This window comes from Artemia franciscana, chromosome 11 (genome assembly GCF_032884065.1).
Source record: "Artemia franciscana chromosome 11, ASM3288406v1, whole genome shotgun sequence".
NCBI lineage: Eukaryota > Metazoa > Arthropoda > Branchiopoda > Anostraca > Artemiidae > Artemia > Artemia franciscana.
In genome coordinates this window covers 43,082,687-43,105,888 of record NC_088873.1, presented here as the reverse complement: position 1 = coordinate 43,105,888, position 23,202 = coordinate 43,082,687, and the positions used below count along the sequence as shown (strand labels likewise).

At 35.9% G+C, this 23,202-nt stretch overlaps 1 protein-coding gene across 2 annotated transcripts in view; it reads right to left on the bottom strand.

Moving 5' to 3' along the window:
- LOC136033258 (kinetochore protein NDC80 homolog) overlaps positions 1–23,202 on the bottom strand; it is a 76,407-nt gene that overhangs the window by 13,232 nt on the left and 39,973 nt on the right. For both annotated transcript variants that reach the window (XM_065714006.1, XM_065714008.1), the window contains exons 7-11: positions 20,900–21,003; positions 19,320–19,461; positions 12,233–12,438; positions 9,479–9,684; positions 4,835–4,964 (exon numbers count right to left, since the gene is read on the bottom strand). In XM_065714006.1, coding sequence (XP_065570078.1) covers positions 4,835–4,964; positions 9,479–9,684; positions 12,233–12,438; positions 19,320–19,461; positions 20,900–21,003 — 788 coding nt within the window. The remainder of the gene's footprint in view (positions 1–4,834; positions 4,965–9,478; positions 9,685–12,232; positions 12,439–19,319; positions 19,462–20,899; positions 21,004–23,202) is intronic.

Genomic DNA, 23,202 nt, shown 5'->3' with positions numbered 1-23,202 from the left:
TGTATTCCGGTAAGAACGAGGTAGATATAAAAGAAATTTGCAGTACCGGTAATAATTTATGCGAATACGTTTTAGATCACCAGTCAACAGAAGTGGCCTAATACTAGAACAGAAGAGCACAGAATAATCACAGAAATTTGAGTAAAGCCGAGTTAGCGATCTTCTCCTTATTCAAATTTTCAGCCTATTCAAATTTTATTTTTCAGCCTTAGGCATGTTCAGAGTTGTTTTTATAAGGTCAAACAAATGCAAAACAGTAACTCTGAAAATCATTTCTCTTCACGAATAAAATCTCAATAAACAGGCCTAAGGTTCAGATTACGTCCTGAAAAAAAAAATTCAAATTCTTTATTTATTCTATTTTTGATTTCATTCGAACAATTTGAGCTAACAAATATACATTAAGTATCGCTAATTTTCTGCCTCAAGGTCGTTTCTGATATTTTCACAGTCCTAAGATAATTGCAAAATACAGTTGGCTAAGCTGTTCTAAAAGGGAGGTTCCCCCTTCTAAAAGGGGGTCTAAAAGTGGGGTTCTGCACAAGTTGCGGGGGTCTGCCCAGTAAACTGTTTTTGACATTTTTTTTTTTTTAAGAAGAATCAAAATATCAGTACATTTAGACATAACACGAGCAATATGTATACAGTACTTAACAATATAATAATAATAATAATTTATTTATCACCCACTTCACAAAACAGAGGTTAAGTAGAGTAAAATACAAAAGAAACAAATTTAATCACATACAGAAAAAAGACGGACAAGGCGATGAAAACATCATAGCCTATAAAGCGCTTCAATAGCTAGCTTCGCAGATAATTTTTCGAAAGCACCAGTAATATCTGTCGCACAATACTTTTTAACCAGTTTTGTATTCCGGTAAGAACGAGGTAGATATAAAAGAAATTTGCAGTACCGGTAATAATTTATGCGAATACGTTTTAGATCACCAGTCAACAGAAGTGGCCTAATACTAGAACAGAAGAGCACAGAATAATCACAGAAATTTGAGTAAAGCCGAGTTAGCGCTCTTCTCCTATAGTGTCCACGATTTGCTACAATCTTAGAGTAACCGAGCCTCAGCTTATCACTAATATCTTTGACAGCACGAGACCGGAGAGCATTCATAGAATCGCAAACTATTATACCAAGCCAACGAAACGATTTAACACGAGGAATACTAAAACCACCGCAGTATAGTGATTCTGAACAATTATTACCGTTGAAAACAAGAAACTCGCACTTGTCAATATTTAGGTACAGGCCGATATCACGGAAAGCAGAAGTAATTGACTTCACTGAACGGGCAAGACCAGACTCAGTTTGACTAATCAGAAGAAGGTCATCCACATAAGCCAGATATGAGATATCAGATAGTCCTAGTAGCCACGTAGTCGAGATTTACAATACAAGCATTAAAAATATACGGCGAAAGAACTCCCCCTTGTCTTACACCACAACGAACAGGGATATGACCAAAATAAGAATTATCTAATGACTTAAGGCGAAGGTAGGAATGGGAGTACCAAAAACGAAGCACGTGAATTACCGACGGATTTACTCCTCTCTGGCATAATGCTGTCCATGCTTGAGTATGACAAATACTGTCAAATGCTTTACGACAAGTCTAGGGTTGCGAAATGAAGTACGCAACGAGTGCGATGGGCATCTTTTAATAAAGAAGTCAAAGCACGGTGAGCATCCTGACAGCCTAGCCCAGATCTAAAACCAAATTGATTATCATCATTTAGAGCAAGCTTAGTGATATAAGGTAGTAGGAGGTGTTCAAAATGCTTGCTAAGAGTACAAGCTACCGTTATGGGCCTATAAGAACTACAAGAAACCGGATCTTTTCCTTTTTTTAGAAGTGACGTAACGCTACCGCATAAGAACGAGTCGGGCACACACGAACTAATTAATCACATTTGAAAAAACAGTTGGAGATGAGATACCAGTTCAAAAGAATTCGGAACAAGATTCAAAACACTAATCCCATCAATATCCAAAGATTTTGATTTTAAACCCTTAATACCTTTAACAATAGCCCACTTTACAACTGGAATCACATGTCTCTGACATAAACGTGACGACAAATTTTTTTTCAAGTAAACATGAGAAACGATTATGCACTGCATAATTAACTTTCGAAAATATTTTTGAATAATGTTCGATCCAAGATGGACGAGATATAATATCACTAGAACTTGCATCCGGAAACTGCACGAGAATGGCGTTTATATTCTAGTTTCGTCTTTTGTTTTAGATCAAACACAGTACCCCGAGAAGGTCGACCACAGGCAGACCAGATTCTTAACCAGAATTTGGCCTTATTCTTGACCTTTCTCAGCAAAGGATCACATTTCCAAATTGGTTTTTGGGTATTCCGCCTGACAAGGATCAGCGGGATGGCCACATCTTCAGCTTGCTTTATACATAAGATAATGACACGATAATAGCGATTCAAATCAGCACGAGCATTGTCAATAATAGGGTACGCATTTGTGCAAAGAAGATGGAAAGGGACACGTACGGTGGACAGTAGAGCTCCAAGTGTAGCAAGGTAAAGAGGCATGTTCGCACTAGACCAATCACGTTTTTCAAACCACTTATGCGACACTGAGGAATGGTTCAAGTATATGTCAGAAGTAACCATAATATCAAAATACAGAGGTAAACGATCATAATCTCTCTCATCTTCATCAACATGTACTGCTGAAGTTTTTTAATGAATGGTAGCAGATACAGTGGTCTAAATTTGAGACAGAACCACTGCAGTGGATACATGTAAACCTGAGGTCTTTCGTTAGGACCTTAAATATTGAGGGTAGACACTGAAAAAGCGCTTCCTTTCGTGTCGAGGAAACGGTGATGTCACAGTTTAAGTCGCCTATAAGCACCCACTTGTATCCCAGACGCTCAATACCAGATATGAGAGTCTTTAATTTATTGTAGGCATTTGCATAGCTGGAGAAGCAAGAAACAGATCTTCTATCATGGGGCAAATAGGCGTTGATTATGATCAAGTCTGCAAGCCGGATTGCAAGATAGTGTTCACAGGATTGGTAGCAGTTAGGAGACAAATAGCTAGGCAGAGATCGCTTAATTATACAGACAAGACCGCCAGAAGGCCTGCCTCGGGTACGTCGGGCATTCGTGATGAAAACAGCATGTTGATAACTTCGCCTTAGAAAGTTTACACTGCAACTTGGCAGCAGGTGTTCTTGTAAGAGAACAACATCATGATTAGCTAGTTTCTCATCAAGGCTTAACACTTTATCCTTTGTCCCATTGATGTTGAAAGAGCACACTGAGACTTTATACTCATTCATGATTGCAAGCGAGAAGGTCGTGAAACTTTGGAATTAGCAAAAGCCTTTAGTTTGGAGCAGCGAAAACTGTAAGCAACATGATCTCCACTACAATTTGCACACTTTGGGGTGTTACTGCAAGGTGAGTCACTGGAGTTCATATGGGGACCAGAGCACCGTGAGCATTTGTAGTTTTGATCGGGACATTTTGCAGCAAGGTGGTCAGGGGATTGACATTTCCTGCAGCACCTAGGAATTCGCCGATATCATATGATACACTCGGAATAGTTCATAGCCTATCTTCAGTCCAGATTTAAGGGCCGAGGAAAGAGAAATTTCGTCTTCGAATGTAATTTTCACACAATTTGAGCTCCCAATTCTAATAGCGTCTCGAACACCCCTGCAATCTTTAAGAGGCACAAGATCAAGATCTTGTGCAACGCCTTTCATGATACCAAAAGACTTTTTCTCCGCCATGTTTGCTTCACAATCACGAAAAACCGAGCGCGCAGATTTGCAAAAGTCAGCAACGGCCATGCTATCGATCTTCACAATCAATTTATCACCAGAGGCTCGCACAGTATCAATGCACTCGCGACCAGAAATACAGTCAATTCTTTCCTTCCGTTTAGATGCATTATCGATTTCACGCGGTACATTCATGATAATAACAATGGAATGGCTTATATCACTACCAGTAGCACTGCTCGGGAGGCTGGGGAAATTCACATCATAAGCTGACATTTTCTCATTAAATTGCGAAAGAGTCTGTTGAATTCCATTAAGCTTAGAAGCTATCCTGGAGTAAGCAACTGCTGGAATACAGGGAACTTCGGCTGGGGAACGGATAACAAAGAAAGGCATGTCCTCAGAAGCACTCTGAATTTGAAGAAGTTCTAACATGTCTTTCAAATGATTCAAAGCTGCGTTTGAACCCGTGCGCCTTGGATAGGGCTTGGTCGATTTCGGCAGCGAACCCCCCATAGGATTTTCTTCGATTTGGCAATATCACTTGACTCGAAGAATTCGACAGCAAATTTTAAGATCACTGTAGCTTCGACACCTTTTTCATTATTATACTGCAAAAAGTTCAGAACCGGGGCATAAACAAGCAGTCCGTATCTGAATCAGAGTCCATTTTCATGAAAATAGTCTGTTAATCCAATTCCGAGTCAAAAACATAACCATGGGCAAAACACGTCTTAACCGCACAAAAGCTGAATGGTAGTTGGCTTAATGCTAATATAGAAAAAAAGGTGAAAATAAGGAAAGGATGACAAAGAAAGACCAACAATTTTTACCAGTATCTTACAATTTCCTGAAATTTTTGCATATGGTCATGCAAGAATATCAGCTCCATTTAATCAAAAAGCAAAATCCATACATTCAGGTGATGTAAGTTTCTCTAAAACCGAATATATCTATCTGAGATTTTTCTGAGATTTCTGAGAGAGTAGGTGTCGGCTTCTATTTATCTGTCATTTATTTGAATCTCTTATTAAAGCTAACCTAACCAGTAACTTACAATTTCCTGACATTTTTGCATATGGTCATGCATTGCTGATTCCATGAATTGCATGTCGAATTCACTTTGCTTAACTATCTCTTGACTCATATCCCTTTTTGCGCTGTCTTCCTCTATTTCTTCTTCGATCCTAAAATTGAAGGATAAATGAGAAAAAGTTTTCCTTCTTTTAGTGCGAAAGAGGGAGGGGGGAGAGAGCGAGAGACAGAGAGAAAACAACAAAGAGAGATAACGCGGATATATTTCACCAGGGGACAAGATTACCTACTAGACCAAAAACAGTTGCTTCAATACTAGCTTACAAGAGGATTATTTCGCAACAGAATAGTTAACTAAGTTTCAATTTTCATTTATTATTGTTAACTTTATTTTATAATAGTTAACTAAGTTCAATTGTATTTATTATTATTGGTGTTGGTTTTATTTGTTTTAGTTTAGTGTTTCTTTTCTTTTTATCTTGTGCTGAGGACGCCTAGTTTGGATACAGGCGAAATATCCGCGTTATTTTAGTCTTTCCTCTCTACTGGCCGTAGTCCCGTTTGAGGTTTTTTTTTATGGAGTTTTATCTCTCTTTGTTGTTTATTGTCATGTCTGGCCAGTTCGGCTTAAAAACTTTCATTCGACAGAGAGAAACGAAAAAATATAGTAATAAGATTTCGCTAGGAGAACTATGTCATTAGAATTCATACATTAAGAAGAAAAAAATATACAAGACAAAAGCAAATGGACCGCATACTTGCCGTCCAATATTTAGGGGTGATACTGGACGATTTTTATGGGGAAGGAGGGCGACAAGAAAACAACCAAAACTTATGTTTTTAGGACAAAATGTTCCTGGAGGGGTCCTTTGGAACGATCTTAGGGGAGATCATCTTTATCCAACCCTGTGTCCAGACGTGATTTACGGGAACTAGCTTACGGTTGAAACATTCACTTAAAATACAGTTCTAGCAGGGTAACAAAAATCTGAAACTATACCTTCAGTTAAAAATGACAAAGAAAAGCAACAGAAACCAATTAAAAAAGAACAAGACATGCTCTTAAATTTAAACCACCCCCCCTAAAAAAAAATTGAAAAACAAGAGCTAAGAACTCATATGGCACTTGTGACGAGGTTGGAAGAGCCAAGAACTCATATGGTATGAGCTCTAGCAAAATTCTGAGAATGAATAGATGGCTTTAAAAGGAAAATCAGAGGCTTAATGCCGGTCGGGATTTAAAATAAGAGCTCTGAGTCACGAGGTCCTTCTAAATATCAAAATTCGTTAAGATCCGATCACCCGCTCGTAAGTTAAAAACACCTCAATTTTTCTAATTTTTCCTCTCCCTTAAGCCCCCCAGATGGTCAAATCGGGGAAAACGACTTTATCAAGTCAATTTGTACAGCTCCCTGACACACCTACCAATTTTCATTGTCCTAGCATGTCCAGAAGCACCAAACTCGCCAAAGCACTGAACCCCGGCACCTAACTCCCCCAAAGAGAGCGGATCCAGTCCGGTTAAGCCAATCACGTATCTAAGACATTTATAAGCGTTTTTCAAGATTTCCAGTTCCCCCCTCAAACTCCCCCCAATGTTAACAGATCTGGTCGGGATTTGAAATCAGAGCTCTGAGACATGGGTTCTTTCTAATTATCAAATTTCATTAAGATCCGGTCACCCGTTCTTAAGCAAAAATACCTCAATTTTTCTAATTTTTCCGAATTAACAACACCCAGCTCCCCCAAAGAGAACGGATTCGTACCAATTATATCAATCTCGTATCTACATCTTGTGCTTATTATTCGTGCCAATTCTTGATTGTGCCAATCAAGTTTCATCCTGATCTCTCCACTCTAAGCGTTTTCCAAGATTTCCGGTTTCCAAGGTTTCTGTTTCCTCCCTCCAACCCTCTATGTCCCCAGATCCAATTCAAATTGAAAATGGAGCATCTGAGACATAAGATTCCTCTATATATCAAGTTTTATTAAGATCCGATCACCCATTCGAAAGATTCCTCGATTTTCACGTTTTCTAAGAATTCCGGTTTTCCACTCCAACTCAGTTCAATGTCACCGGATCTGGTCGTAAAACGAGAGTTCTAAAGCACAAGATCCTTCTAGATATCAAATTTCATTAAGATCTGATCACCCGTTCGTAAGTTACAAATACCTCATTTTTTCTAACTTTTCCGAATTACACCCCCCCCCCCCCAACTCCACCAAAGAGAGCGGATCCGATCCGGTTATGTCAATCACCTGTCTTGGACTTGTGCTTATTCTTTCCAACAAGTTTCATCCTGATCTCTCCACTTTAAGCGTTTTCCAAGATTTCTGCCCCCCCCCCCCCCCCCTAGTGACACTGGATCCGGTCGGGATGTAAAATAAGAGATCTGAGTTTCGAAGTCCTTCTAAATATGAAATTTCATTAAGATACGATCACTCTTTCGTAAGTTAAAAATACCTCATTTTTTCTAATTTTTTTAAATTAACCCTCCAACCCAACTCTTCCAAAGAGAGCTGATTTATTCCGGTTATGTCAATCCTGTATCTAGGACTTGTGCTTATTTTTCCCACCAAGTTTCATCCCGATCCCTCCACTCTAAGCATTTTCCAAGATTTTAGGTTCCGCAACCCCCCCCCCCCCCCCCATCACCCTCCAACTTCCCTTTCACCGGATCCGGTCAGGATTTAAATAAGATACGCTAAAGTATTTTTTAGTAATTTCAACTATTTATTCTACAGCCTTTGTGATTCAGGGGTCATTCTTAAAGATTAGGACAAAATCCAAGCTTTAGCGGAAAGAGTGAGGTATTGACGAGGGGGCGAACCCCCTCATATACGTAATAAAAATACACAAATATAGAAGTTCGTTACGTAAGTTAATTCGTAAGGTACGTATATTTATTACTAACAAAAATGTTCGTAAAAAAAATCTATTTGCAGTTTTAAGTAACCAAAAATTGGAAGGCGACTAGGCCTCCTCCCCCACCCCTTTTTTAATCAAAATAGTCCGATCAAAACTATGAGAAAGTCATTCAGCAAAAAGGAAAAAATAGTGTGCAAATTTCGTTTTATTTATTCATATACATAGTTTTTTAATTGTTTTAAAAAGTAGAGTTGTGACAGAGAGTCCAACTTTAGCGTAAAGAGAGAGGCGTTGATGAGGGGACAGCCCCTTTCACATACGGAATAATTTTTGTTCGTTTTAAGTTTTAATGTCGCTCTCTTCTTGCAGTTAAAAAAACTTGTTTTTTTTTAGTTAATTTATACAAAGACCTTATCATTATATCTTTTAATCTTATTGTACTAAGTTAAATACCATCCAGCCACTGGTCTCGCCCAGTAGTTGATCATAAGCCAGGGTAATTTGTTGAATACGCTGCCGAGGTTAGATAAATTGAAGCCAGTAATGGCTGCCAAATCATACTGGGAGGGCTTCAAACCCCCTGGAACTACGAAATGTCGACCGTGGCCCAAGAAAAGATGCCTTGCGGAGCAATCCAGGGTAGAAGAAAGAAGCTAGGACCGATTCTAAAGATCAGGTGTTGGTTGCTGCTGATGGTTAACGAGTGGTGAGTGGCTCTCAGGATAGGGGGAAACAATGGGAAACATCGAGATAACCATTAAATGTTCATCTACAAAGTGAAAAAGACAGGGAAGCCCTGTCTCAAAGTACCATGCCCTCGGGGGGAGGGGAGGGGGCACCAATATCCCAGCAATTATTGTCTTATTTTATTTTTTTGCTGTGGAGGCAATGGGCATGCATGGCCTGAACCTTGAGTAAATTTTTTCCGTCCTTCCCCCCCCCCCAAAAAAAAGATAATAAGTAAGTTAATTGACTTAACTAAGTAGATGAGAAGTCGGAAACATATTGATTAGAATACAAAAGTACTTAACATATTTCTTTGTTTAGAATGTAACTAAGCAAATTCTCTTTTGTATGTATGACTTTTAACTCACCCTCTCTGGATTAAGTTTTGTTTTTCTTTTTTTTTTGGGGGGGGGGTGAGCCTCTCGGGGTATTATTATAATTTATCAGTATTTTCGTTTACTTGTAAGATTTTTTCTTTTACTCTGCCTCTTTCTGTTAAGTGTTTTGTTTTGTTTTTTTGACTAGGGGGGAGGAGGAGTCGAGCCTCTTAGGATATTATAACTTATTAGTGTTATCGTTTATTTGTAAAGTATATGGTATCGAAAAGGAAAGTATTGTAGCAGTATATGGAATTTACCACTCCATCAGACAAGTTTTTGCTTTCCGGGCTGTTGTTACTTTTTACGTTTTTTTATATATATAATAAATTTCTTACTGCCTCTCCATATCGATGAATAAAAGAAGTGGGAGCCTGGTGGATATGAGTTGACTTCAAAAAAAGATTTTCGGGTTTGCCAAGCTGATAAATTTTTTCCTGGGAGGATAGGGGAATAAAATTTTGTGTCAGAAAATTATATTGATCTCTAAATTGCAAAATATTGTGCTTCTTATTCAATTTTCTACTCTTGGGGGGGAGAGGATTGTAAAATTTACAATTGTCCTTCATAAAAATTATATATGTTGTTCTAAGTCTTTCTCTTCTCATTGCTTACTTTTAAGATAAAGTTTGTTCCTTATAAAGCTATCACCCTTTGATTTTCATTAAAAGTAAAAAGGCTCATAATAACAAACCTTTTGATTTTATTCAGTAATTCATCCAAGCGTTGCTTCTTTTCCAAGAGAATACTTCGTAGCGCTGGTTGAACAACATTTTTCCATCGTTCGAGCATATTCGAATTTCCTATGTACTCCTGTGGGTCGAAGCTGATATCTCCTGTTTGAGGCATTAACCCAATGGAACGGGCTAGCGATCGAAAGTTTTGAACAGCAGCATTACACTTGAAAAGAAAAATTATATCTATTTATTCAACAAGGACATATTAAGGGGGGGGGGGGGTAAACTTCCTTACCATACTAACACACTATAGTCCGTTTAATTAAGGGAAGTAGTGATTAGTAAAATTAGACTTAGATTTGACTTTATTAAACAAGAAACGATATACATAAATCTTATATAATGGAGACAGGGAGACAACTCGTTTTGTCTGTAAAATGATGAGACTAAACTGTTAGTTATGTATGAGGGTTCTCCTCCCTCAAGTACCGTTTAAAATGACCAAAGCTCGAGTGTTCTCCATTCGCTCATAATGTTGAGCCAATGAGTATTTGAAACTGATAGGATTAAACAAGTTATTAAACAAGTTTTCGAATATCATGTTTAGTTTTGTTTATTTATCACCAAAACATCACAAGGTATCAACAGTTACTCTTTATGTATTCACTGCACCCGAGAAAAGCTGCTGGTGTCATGCTTTGTCCAACAGCTGATAACATTCTAATCTTTAGTTTAAATTAAAAAATTACCCGAGGAAAAAATAAAGAGAAGATAAATAATATACAAGATTAACAGATATACTCATCAAGTGCACAGAATAACAGCAAGAAAAAAATTTGCAAAACGTCAATAAAAATAAAACTTATGGAGCCAATTCTTAGTCTACGAACAGGTCATTTATTAATATTTTTTCGTTTTGATAGGTCTCACAAGTTCTCATATTTCTGTCACTTCTTACTAGTTCTCATATGTGCCTTTATGGTAATTAAAGGATTTGCTCTTTTTTGGCAGTTTTTGATTGGTTTTTTGTTATAAAAATGTCATTTTGAAATAGGTTTAATTCTTCGTACGATTTTATTCAAAAATTGTGCATCAAAATTTCAGGGAGTCAAGCCTCTCGCAATTTCTTATGCTAATTCTAGGTTTTAATACTACCCTTTCCATTACTTTGAAAATTATTTTTGGCAAACAGTGTCTAAAAGTTGTCATGCACAGGCTTTTAGTTACGTGTCGTGTTTTGAAATTTTACGTGTCGACATTTGAAAAATGTCGTGCATAGAAATTTTAATTAATTAGTTTTTTTTTAATTAATTAGTTTAAAAGTTGTCATGCACAGGCTTTTAGTGAGGTGTCGTGCATTGAAATTTTAAGCAGTACAACCGAGTCGGGATTTGATGGGGGGACAGGGATTTTTTCATGAAGGTACAAAGAAAAGTATTTGTGAATTCCAATTCTGAGAGGGGGGAGGGGGGATTTCTGTGTTTTTATATGTGTCTTATAATTTTAATATGTGTATAATGTTATAATTATAATTATATAATTGTGTTAGAATTTATGTCTGTTTATAAATCCTAGGGAGAATTCCCAGCATTTTTATAACCTCATTGACATTTTGAAATTTCTTTTTTTTTTCCTAACTAGTAATATTTTATTGGCTGGCTCTTTTTTTTATTTTGTGTTTATTGACTCGAAAATGTGAATTCGGCTCATCTGGGTCTATTAAAGGAATTTTCCAGAAATAAATCTTATTTTAAAGTTGCCGTAAAAATCCGAAGACGTATATACAAAACCTATAGCTTAAAGTGTCTACATTGTTTTTCCCTTCTGTAAATCCTTTAGGACCCTAGGGTGTATAAGCAGTACACATTTGTGTTTGTTGGTTTTAGTTTGGTTGTAGCCTTGAAAAAAAGTTTTAATTTTTGTTTAAATCCTTGAAAACTTAAAGAAGTTGAAAAATCCAAGCGAATTTCGCCTCCCAAGTCCCTAAAAAACTCACATAGTACTAGGTAAAGCAGCTTATCATTCTTTAAAGTACTCAGCTTATTTGGGCGTTTTCCTTTTTATTTCCTCTTTCCTCACTTGGAAAAACGTTTTTCCCGTTTCCTCACTTGGGCGTTTTCTTCTCTGTTATTATTTTCCCTCAGCTTACAGCCCCTTCGACAATCGAAAGAATCATCGAGCTCAAATTTTTTTACCTTTTCAAGAGCTTTATTATAAGAGGTTTCAGAGAGACCGATTTCTCTCTCAATAGACGGAGGTGTATCTTATTCTGAATCCACCTCACTCAAAAGCTTATTTAACTTTCACCTTTCCCAATAACTAAAGAGGTTTTTATTTACCTTTTCAAGAGCTTTATTATAAGAGGTTTCAGAGAGACCGATTTCTTTCTCAATAGATGCAAATGTATCTTATTCTGAATTCATCTCACTCAAAAGCTTCTTTAACTTTTACCTTTCCCAATAACTTGGGAGGTTTTTATTTACCTTTTCAAGAGCTTTATTATAAGAGGTTTCAGAGAGACCGATTTCTCTCTCAATAGACGGAGGTGTATCTTATTCTGAATCCACCTCACTCAAAAACTTATTTAACTTTTACCTTTTCCAATAACTTGGGAGGTTTTTATTTACCTTTTCAAGAGCTTTATTATAAGAGGTTTCAGATAGACCAATTTCTCTCTCAATAGACGCACGGGTATCTTTTTGTAAAGCCACCTCACTCCAAAGCTTATTTACCTTTAACCTTTCCAAATAAATTCGAAGGTTTTTATTTACCTGTTCAAGAGCTTTATTATAAGAGGTTTCAGAGAGACCAATTTCTCTCTCAATAGATGCACGGGTATCTTTTTCTAAAGCCACCTCACTTCGAAGCTGAACAAGTTGTTGCCGTTGGCTTTCAAATTCTAACTTTGTAAATGGCTGACTTTCTTTGGCTTTCTTTAATTCATTGATTTGGCCATGGAGATCAAGTAATCTATTACCTATAAAAAAAGGACAGTACATTAATGATCATGATAAAATCAATACGAAAAAGCACAATTTAAAATTACATTTAGAAGTGAAGCTAAATGTACGGTGCTTGGGCAACGTGAGGTGTTGCACCAATCTCAAGTCGGATTCACCGAGGAAAATTTGGCTCAGAAAAATTTCGGATTGGCTAAGAAAAACTGTAGCAACAATCAATGACATTAAGATAATAATAATAGACATAAGAAATACCAAGGATGGACTATCTTATATTTGGAATGAGGGACTAGGACCACCAAAAAAGGATGAATAACATTTGTCTCGACTTTGGAATAGAATGGAAGACGTTGAAATCCAGATTTGAAACCAGGCAGTCAGGAAGTTAGAGACGTTGAATTTTATGTTCAGATTAAAGAAGTGTTCAGTAATAATTATTATTAAATGAAAAAAACAAGTTTTTTTAAATGAAAGTAAGGAGCGACATTAAAACTTAAAACGAACAGAAATTACTCCGTATATGAAAGGGGCTTTTCCTCCTCGACACCCCGCTCTTTAAAATAAAGTTTTTTATTGTTTTAAAAAGTAGAGTTGCGAGAAAGAATCAAACTTTAGCGCAAGGAGCGGGGTGTCGAGGAGGAAAAGCCCCTTTCATATACGGAGTAATTTCTGTTCGTTTTAAGTTTTAATGTCGCTCCTTACTTTCATTTAAAAAAACTTGTTTTTTTTCATTTAATTTCTGAAAGTTTTTGAATTAATGCATGTCTGATTTTGGCTCTCCGTACATAAATTATTAAAATGAAATTTGCATATTAATTCTTTTTTTGGCTAAATGGCTTTCACTTAGTTCTGATCAGACGATTTTGAGAAATAAGGGGTGGAGAAGGAGGCCTAGCTGCCCTCCAATTTTTCGGTTACTTAAAAAGGCAACTAGATCTTTTAATTTTTAACGAACGTTTTTATTAGTAAAAAAAGTACGTTACTTAAGAATTAACTTACGTAACAAACTTTTATATTCTTATATTCTTGATTATATATATGAGGGGGTTGGTCCCCTCGTTAATACCTCGCTCTTCACACTATATCTTGTTTTATCCCAATTCTTTAAGAGTGACCCCTGAATCAGAAAGGCCGTAGAATAAATAGTTGAAATTATTTAAAAACTTTTTAGCATAAAGAGCGAAGTATTTATCTCCTCCTAAATACCTCGCTGTTTATGCTAAAGTATTTTTAGAACCCCTCATATGCGTAATAATATCTGTTCGTTTTAAGTTTTATTACTTTTCCTTACTTTCAATTGAAAAAACTTTTTCATGTTTATATTTCCATTGTTTTTTATAGTAATGCTAGAAAGTCCTGCGCCCTTTCCATTGAATTTCTCTTCCCCCATGAAATATTCCTCCAAGGTAAGATCCTCCCATATAGCCCCCTCCCCTGAACCCCACACCCAAACCAAAAAAATCCCCCTGATAACGTCGGTACACTCCCAGTAACCATTACTGTATGTAAACATTGGTCAAAGTTTGTAACTTGCAGCCCCTCCCCCAGGGACTGTGGGGGGTAAGTCATCCCCAATGACATAGTTATTACGGTTTTCGACTATGCGGAACAAAATGGCTATCTCAATATTTTGATTCGTTGACATTGGGAAAAAAATGAGCGTGGGAGGGGGCTTAGGTGCCATCCAATTTTTTTGGTCACTTAAAAAGGGCACTAGAACTTTTCATTTCCGTTAGAGTGAGCCCTCTTGCAACACTCTAGGACCACTTGGTCGATACGATGACCCCTGGGGAAAAAAAAAAAAAAAAATAAACACGCACCCGTGATTTGTCTTCTGGCAAAAAATACGAAATTCCACATTTTTGTAGATTGGACCTTGAAATTTTTTCTGTAGGGTTCTCTGATACGCTGAATACGATAGTGTAATTTTCGTTAAGATCCTATGACTTTTAGGGGGTGTTACCCCCTATTTTCCAAAATAAGGCAAATTTTCTCAGGCTCGTAACTTTTGATGAAAGAAACTAAATTTGATGAAACTTATATATTTAAAATCAGCATAAAAAACCGATTCTTTTGATATATCTTTTAGCATCGAACTTCCGTTTTTTAGAGTTTCGTTTACTGTTGAGCCGGGTCGCTCCTTACTACAGTTCGTTACCACGAACTGTTTGATGCAAATATTATTTATTATTTAAAACAGAAACATGGTGTTTGATAGAAAAAGGCTGACATCAGACGCAGATAATTCTTGCCCTAAATGTAATTTAGCAGTAATGGAAGTGGCATAAATTCTAGCAGGGTACCAGCAGCTTACTCATTTACGGGGTAATTTTTTTAAGGAGATATCCTGGGATTCCCGGGGACCCAACAGATGACTTTGAAAAGGAAAATCTTGCAGGTTTGCAAATATATTAATGAAGTGATAAAAAAAAGTTTAATTTAATTTGAAGAACGAATTTGAACTTAAATGGCAAAAATTGGTTTAGAAAACTTGCATTGAGATTATTTATTTTTTCTTCTGTATCACCCACTAATATTATATCACTGCATCTTTGAAAACTTGATTAATTCAAGTTTGTATTTTTTCCTGTGTTGTTTATTTGGGAGGGGGAGGGAAGAGATGATTATTTTTTTAAGTCCCTATATTGTGATGTGTGGTTTAGGATACCTTTTAGTATGACCTTATTCAGCTTATAATAAAACTTATTATAAGAAATGATAAGGTAATAAGAAAAAAGTACAGCCTATTTAATTTTCTTTTGAAGAAACACTGACAGGGGTTTCAATCTAAATGCAATGGTTGTACTTGTGCAAAACACAAAAACCATAATTATGTACTTAAGAACTACTTTGGCTACTTTTGCTTGAAACACTACTTAAGACTTCACAATACTACTTCATAACAGCCTGCACTGCGACTTCCCAACACTGCTTCAAAACAGCCTTAGCATCATTACTTCAATAAACTTTAACCAGGACTGACAAATAAAATGACGTGAGATGATAAAATTGTTTCAAAAGAATAAAATAATTAAATACATTTAAGGAGATTAAGAAGACCTTTAAGGCTTGCTGCCAAAAAAGCAAGATTAGATTTGAAACCTTGTATTTAATTATTCAATTTTGTTTGAAAGAAATTTATCATCTCATATCATTTAATTTATTGGTCCTGGTTGAACTTCGTCGAAGTAATGATGCTAGGGCTGTTTAAAAGTTTTATAAAAACATTTTTAGTTTCAAAGTTTGCATTTTAATGTAAGTTTTTTCTTCTGTATCACCTACCAATATTATATCACTGCATCTTTGAAAACTTGATTAATTCAAGTTTGTATTTTTTCCTGTGTTGTTTATTTGGGAGGGGGAGGGAAGAGATGATTATTTTTTTAAGTCCCTATATTGTGATGTGTGGTTTAGGATACCTTTTAGTATGACCTTATTCAGCTTATAATAAAACTTATTATAAGAAATGATAAGGTAATAAGAAAAAAGTACAGCCTATTTAATTTTCTTTTGAAGAAACACTGACAGGGGTTTCAATCTAAATGCAATGGTTGTACTTGTGCAAAACACAAAAACCATAATTATGTACTTAAGAACTACTTTGGCTACTTTTGCTTGAAACACTACTTAAGACTTCACAATACTACTTCATAACAGCCTGCACTGCGACTTCCCAACACTGCTTCAAAACAGCCCTCGCATCATTACTTCAACAAATTTCAACAAGGACTGATAAATAAAATGACATGAGATGATAAAATTCTTTTAAACGCAATAAAATAATTAAATACATTTGAGATTAAGAAGACCATTAAGGCTTGCTGCCAAAAAAGCAAGATTAGATTTGAAACCTTGTATTTAATTATTCCATTTTGTTTGAAAGAAATTTATCATCTCATATCATTTAATTTGTCGGTCCGGGTTGAACTTCGTCGAAGTAATGATGCTAGGGCTGTTTAAAAGTTTTATAAAAACATTTTTATTTTTAAAGTTTGCATTTTAATGTTTTCTATATATTTTTTTATGGTGTTGTGCTGAAGACGGCTCTTGGACATAGGGTCAAAATATCTACTGTCTTGAGTTCCATGGCCTTGAGAAAAACTTTCCCTATTGTTTCTAAGTATGTTTGTTTATTCCTGTAATAGTTTCTTCTTTATGTTGTTCATACTTATCACGGGAAATCCCCAACTCATACATGAATTTGGACCAGGCAGTCACCACCCACACTCTCCATTGAACAAATAAGAGCATACAAAAAAATATACATAAAATAATATATAAATATATAAAATATCTGAAGCATAGAAACATATAATATCTAAAGCATAAAAACACATAAATAATCTCGATTTGTCTTTTTAACTTTTATGGATTTAGCCTTGAATTGGTACCTGATCGTTTTGATTGAAGTCGCCCACATTACTAATCGATGTGTTAGTCATTACTAAATATTTTAACTTTCTCTCATTTGTCGTATTAGTCCCATTTAGTTAAGGGACTGAAAACACCAATTCTGGGGAATTTTCCCCTCAAATTGTATTATATATCTATTCAGGATTCATTCGAATGTCATTTTATTGTGTTGCAAGTGAACCTTAATACGACTACCAGGGTTCGTCTTAATAACGAGTCATAAGGATTCTTCACCTTAGAAATATGCATAAATATTTGCATAGTGATACAAGACTTGCGCATTTCCTCTTCTTGTGGTTCACTTCAAAAGGTTAGATTTCGTCTTTATTGTTTGTTTTTCCTGAGAAATGAGGACAACTTGACGGAGGTCCTTGTCGAAATATTTGCTTGCTTTCGTTTTCATAATTTACTACTGGATGATAAAATCCTCGTTTTTTCTCCCCTATTTGATTTTAATTTATTATATGCTTTCTTTTCTTTGTTTCCTATTTCATGTATAGCCAATGTGGTCTTAGAATGTATTTGCACAAAGGTTCTAGGCGTTTACACCTTTAAAAACACCCCCAGCATTTACCCCCCGGAAAATAATCCCCGTGGAAAACACTGATCCCTTGGAAAATAAGGCTTTCCAAATTTGAGAATTTTATTTTACTTTGTTTTTTATTTTCCGTAAGGGGAAGGAATTCCGCTGTGTAAAACTCGAGAACAAACCGGTTTCTTCGTTCGTTTCTTTCAGCTTAGCGTGAGACAAGACAAAGATAAGTGAGGGAATAGATGGAAAATATACAATTTGGGCTATATTTTAGTACAAGAAGGGGGGGGTAAAGAATTTGAACAGTTTGAAGTCAGAAAACAATTCTTGCTTCATAATATGCAAAATAGTTGTACCTAACAAATTTTACATGCAGACCCGCTATCCTCCCCCCCCCCGGCATAGCCTAAGTTTGTTTCTAAAGTAAGGAAGAAACTAACGAAGAAACTGGTTTTTTCTCGAGTTTTACACATCGTAAACTTGAGTAAGTAGCGTATAATACACAAGTACCCGAATTTTTCATGGAGAGAGAGCCGGATTTTCTGGTATGGTTTTAAAACGATCAGAAATTAAATTTTTAAATTTAAAAAAAAAGTTTTTTCAACTGAAATTAAGGAGCAACATCAAAACTTCCAAAAGAACAGAAATTATTGCGTTCAAGAAAGGAGTTGCCCCTTACACAAGAACTTGCTGTTTACGCTAAAGTTTTGACTTTTTGCCCTAATTCTTTAAGAACGATTCCTGAAACACAATCCCCGTTTATTTAGAATAATAAGCTTTGTTTTAAAATTCTATAGAAAAAACTTTAGCATAAAGAGCGAAGTCATATGGATGAGTCAACCCCTTTCATATAAGCAATAATTTCTGTTAGTTTTAAGGTTCGATGTTGCTCCTTACTTTCAGTTGAAAATCTAGTTGTTTTCATTTTCCTTGGGGGTGAGGGGGTATTTTTCGGGGGGTATCTTCCTCGTGGGGTATTTTCCAGGAAGCTGGAAGCACCAGCCACCTGCATAAAGATGCACAAATTTTGGACGGCAGATTTTGCCGTGACTTAGTTTCATTTCCACCTCTTCTTTATTAGTTTCCTTAAAAGTAGATATTAGACGACAAGAAGTGGCCACACCTTTCTCTTTTACCGCACCAGTGGCCATTCTGAACTTGTAGCCAGGTATTACATCAGCATTAAGATGAATAATAAAAATAGAACGGTGTTTTGACGTTAATGGCACTGTTCGGCTTACTCACGTTATTAATCTAAAAAAAAAACTTTTCCAGAAAAAAAAAATTCAGAAAAATAAATAACTTTTTTAAACCAAAGATGAGCAGAAAAAAGTTAAAAGAAACTACACTTTTTCTTCTTCCGAACAAGTGGCAATTCTGAATCTCTAGCCAGGTATTGATTAAATATTATGACAAATAAAAAAATTAGAACGGTTTTCTGCTTTAACGTTATTAAATAAAAAGAAAAAATCAAATGAAAGAAAGCGCGACATTAAAACTTAAAACCAACAGAAATTATTCCGTTTACGAAGGAGACGGTCCCCTCCAAAGATGCGCTTTATTTCCATTATTTTATGTCTGCCACGTATCTTTGTAACCAAATCACACTATTTCTTAAGCGGGTTAGTTATGTTAAGCGCTAAGAAAGACTAACGAGGAAATTTAATTTCTGGAGAGACAAGCAAACATTAATAATGCAAATACAGATAGATATATAGGAGAGATAAAAACAGACAAATACGATATTGCCTTTTGAAAATCTGGTTGGCTCCTCAACGTGAAAATCTGAGCCAGTAAAAAGAGCCAAAACAGTTTATTTTTGCTTTAATAATCTTAATTGGAGACCTGTAGTACAGCCAGTTTAAGCTAATATTTTTTTAAAGGAACTGAAAACTTTTCTTTCAATATAAGGGGAAATATTAGACCTTATGGAGTAAAAAAGGAAAATCTCACGTTTTTCTGCATTCAATTGTTTAATCCTTTCAATTACCGCCCTTTGCTCTTTATTGTATTTGTATATGTCTTCTAGGTATTCCTGCAGCCCATTTTTGTCCTTAGTGAGGGCTTCACATTCTGGCGCTAAGCCCGATTGTTGCTGTAAAATATGCGAATAGACATTAGAAAACAAGAACGGAACAAAGAAGCATAAAGCTAGCATCAGTAGTTTAAACATAAAAACTTGTAAAAGCTTAACATGTGATAACTTAAAAGAAAGTGTAATCACCCTAAAGTTGACTCTAATCATCCTATAAGAGAAGCTAGCATCAACGAGGTAAGTATGAATAACCTTTAACTTACATCAAAAGTATAATCATCCTATAACAGCTGCTATTCATCCCGTAGCAGAGACCAATCATCCTATAGCAGAAGCTTGGATTTCTAATGTCCACATTTGCTCCTCGGCATTTCGCTTTTCATACCATATCTTACCCAAAACACAATTTTAACTAAGGTAATCCATATCTTTTTCTGATACATTAAGGTGAGATGAATTCGTTCATTAAATGTATAATTTTATTCATTATATCAATTTGGATTTTTTTTTTTTTTTTTTTTTTTTAAGGAAGGAAAATGCGAGAATGTGAAATTAACCAAATAAGACGAAAAATCAATTTAATTTTCGATGAAAAATAATATTCTTATTCTAAGAATAGAATTATGAAGAGGCGTTAGAACACAAAAAAAAAATGGCATAAAGGTAGGAACAACAAGGCAAGCATAAACACGGGTAGATCCACAAAAAACCCTAACTTACAACATAAGCTTAATCATCCTTAATCAAGCTCCTCCAGTAGGAGCTAATCGTCCTACAGCAGAAGCTAGGATCAACAAGGTAAACATAAATACGTGTAGGAGCACAATAAGCCCGAACTTACGACAAAAGATTAATCATAGCATTACAGATACTATTCGTTCTATAGCTGGGGCTAGTCATCCTACAGCCGAAGCTTGCCTGAAAATGCCAACATATATACGTACAGAAGCACAATAAGTCCTAACGTACAACAGAAGTATGATCATCCTATAGCAGGAGCTTGCATGAACAAGGTAAATATTTTGTGTAAAAGAATAGTAAGTCACTGCTTCTGACAAAGGTATAATCATCCAATAACAAAAGTTAGCAGGTAAGTCACGGGAAATAAATAAAATGGCACAGATGCAGTCGGTTCTACACGGAATTGAAAGAAAAAGGAATTAAAGCAAAAGAAATAAAAGCAATAAGTTTCCAAATGGAAGGAAAGTTTAAAGTTACAACTTAAAATAAATAACAACCGAAAGGAGTTTGTTGCCCTCCCTTTTTAATGAAGATATTTTGATCACACTTTATATTAAAAAAGGGACAGTTTTAGCGTTAGCTATCTTTGTCACGATACTTCAAGAATGAATCGACTTATATAGGTGTACTGTCTTCAGTATATAAATTTTTTTTCAATTTTATACTTAGCCGAATACACCTTAACCACAGTTGGAGTCTAGTGATATAAGGTCTTGGTTTGCAATGTAAAAAACCATGCAAAATTATAATTAGTAACCTGTAACTTCAGACGATCATCTTTGATTTTTGCCAATTCTTCCCTTTTGCTCCGAACGTTATTGAGGGAAGACTCGAATGATTCTTGAGAAACACCAACTCCATCTAAAAAGAAAAATATATTCATTGAAGGCTCAGCAAGTCTGTGGTTTTTTAAACAGTAGCAACTGGCAGTTTACCTTAGTTTCCCCCTTTCTCCTACCTCTAACTCTGCCTCTCCTTCCTCAAACTGTGTTACTCCTAGCTCCAGCTCTCTTTCTCCTTCTCCTAGCCTTGTCTCTCTTCCCTCTAAGTTTCTTTCTCCATCATCTTACTCTATCTCTCCTTCCTCCAACGCTGTCTCTCCTTCCTTTAACTCTGTCTACCCTTCCCCTAGCTTTAACTCTCCTTTCTTCAACTCTGTCTCTCCATCTTCTAACTCGTCGCTCCTTGCTCTAGCTCTCGTTCTCTTATCTCTTACCCTGTCTCTCCTTCTCCTAACTCTCTTTCTCCATCATCTAACTCTGCCTCTCCTTCCTCTAACTTTGCCTCCCCTTCCTCTAACTCTGTCTCTCCATCTTCTAACTCAACAAACAAGTAAGAGAGATAAGACTAAAAAAAAAAAAAAAAATTCAAACGAGACTGCAGCCAGTAGAGAGAAAAGAGTTAAAAGACTAAAACAACGCGGATATTTCGCCTGTGTGTAAACTAGGCGTCTTCAGCACAAGATAAAAAGAAAAAAACACTAAACTAAAAACAAATAAAACTACCACCAATATTAATAAATACAATGATGATCCACGTAGGAAAAAGAAGCTATTAGAGTTACTTCAATGAGAACATCAAAGCAACTGAGGAAAAATTAAAAAAAAAATGAAACTAAGTTTTAAAGCGACATTTTCAGACCTCCAAGCGGTTGTTTGTTAACGTACCATACAACGTACGGTTTAACTTTTTGAATGTAAATCCAGTAGTCGTAGTAAATTAGATCCCCACATTCAATATAATCCACATCCAACTGTAAATTTGATCCCCATATTTAGCATCACTTTCATCACCACCAATAGTTGTACCACTGTCTTTCCCACCTTCACTTACATCTTGACGAAAAGCATCGTTATGTATTACAGGATATCCCAAAAATAAAATCGCCTTGCTGCAAACCACTCCCTTACCTATCTACAAAACGTAAAGGCTTTCCCTGAAGTTTTCCTGGAGAAAATTTGGTTCTCCAACATCTCCCCAAGAACTGAAGATAACAAATGATTTTTATTTCATATTAGCGTTTCATATTAAAGTCATATTAATCTTAATTTTAGGGAGATCTTGCAGTAGCAATTTTTTTTCGGGGGGAATCCCAAAAGCACTGGTGTCCAGCAAGATCATTTGTTATCTATGAATTGTTTGTCCCAATTTAAATCTAAAACTTAAATAATTAAGTAAAGTTTTTCAGGGTTTCCCAAAAGCTTTCCTGAAGAATATGTGGTATACCGAAGTCTCTCCGAGAGCTAATGTTAACATAAATCAATGATGTATATTTCATATTAACGTTTGTTTACCTACGAACCTTAATGTTCAGGGGGATTTTGTAGAACCAAATTTTCTGTGTGAGATATTTGGGGAATCCCGGAAGCACTGATGTGCAGCAAGATCCCCATGGGATCTTGTATATCCCATGGGATATATTATATCCCATAGAATATATCCCATGGGATATATTATTCCATGGCATAAACAAACTGGGATATATTATTCATGAATTGTTTATCCCAGTTTTCAAAATAAAACTTAAATAATTAAACATAAACTTTTTTTTTGCATAATCTCAGTAAACAGACCGCAAATTGTATTTTCGGATAACTAAACCTAATACATTACAACTAGTAATTTATATTTGTGTTCTGAGCCTTATTGTTTTTCTTAATTTTGCAATATGGCTATGCTCTGGATTGCAAATCAATTGTTTCAAGTTGTTTCGGAGTGGAACAGGGGCAAGGGTTAACGACTATGAAGATTTCCCCTTTTAGTTACAGCAGCAAAATAAAAAAAAGTGACAAAGATCCACCAAAATCATTTCTGGCACACACGGCCTCGAATTAACGTTTCAGTTACTGGGTCTTTTCTACAGGGGTAGGTGGCTCCCGACCTTGTCTCCTGACCCTGCGGCAGCGATCGTCGATCCCTGAGCCCCGTTTTGCCAAGCAGCACATCAATCCACTGTCCTACCACAAAATATATCAGTTAAGTGCGTAATTTGAATAATATTCCATGTTTCCTGTAAGGGAGGGGGATGATGCCAGAGCCTTCATCTCCCCGAAAGTTTTC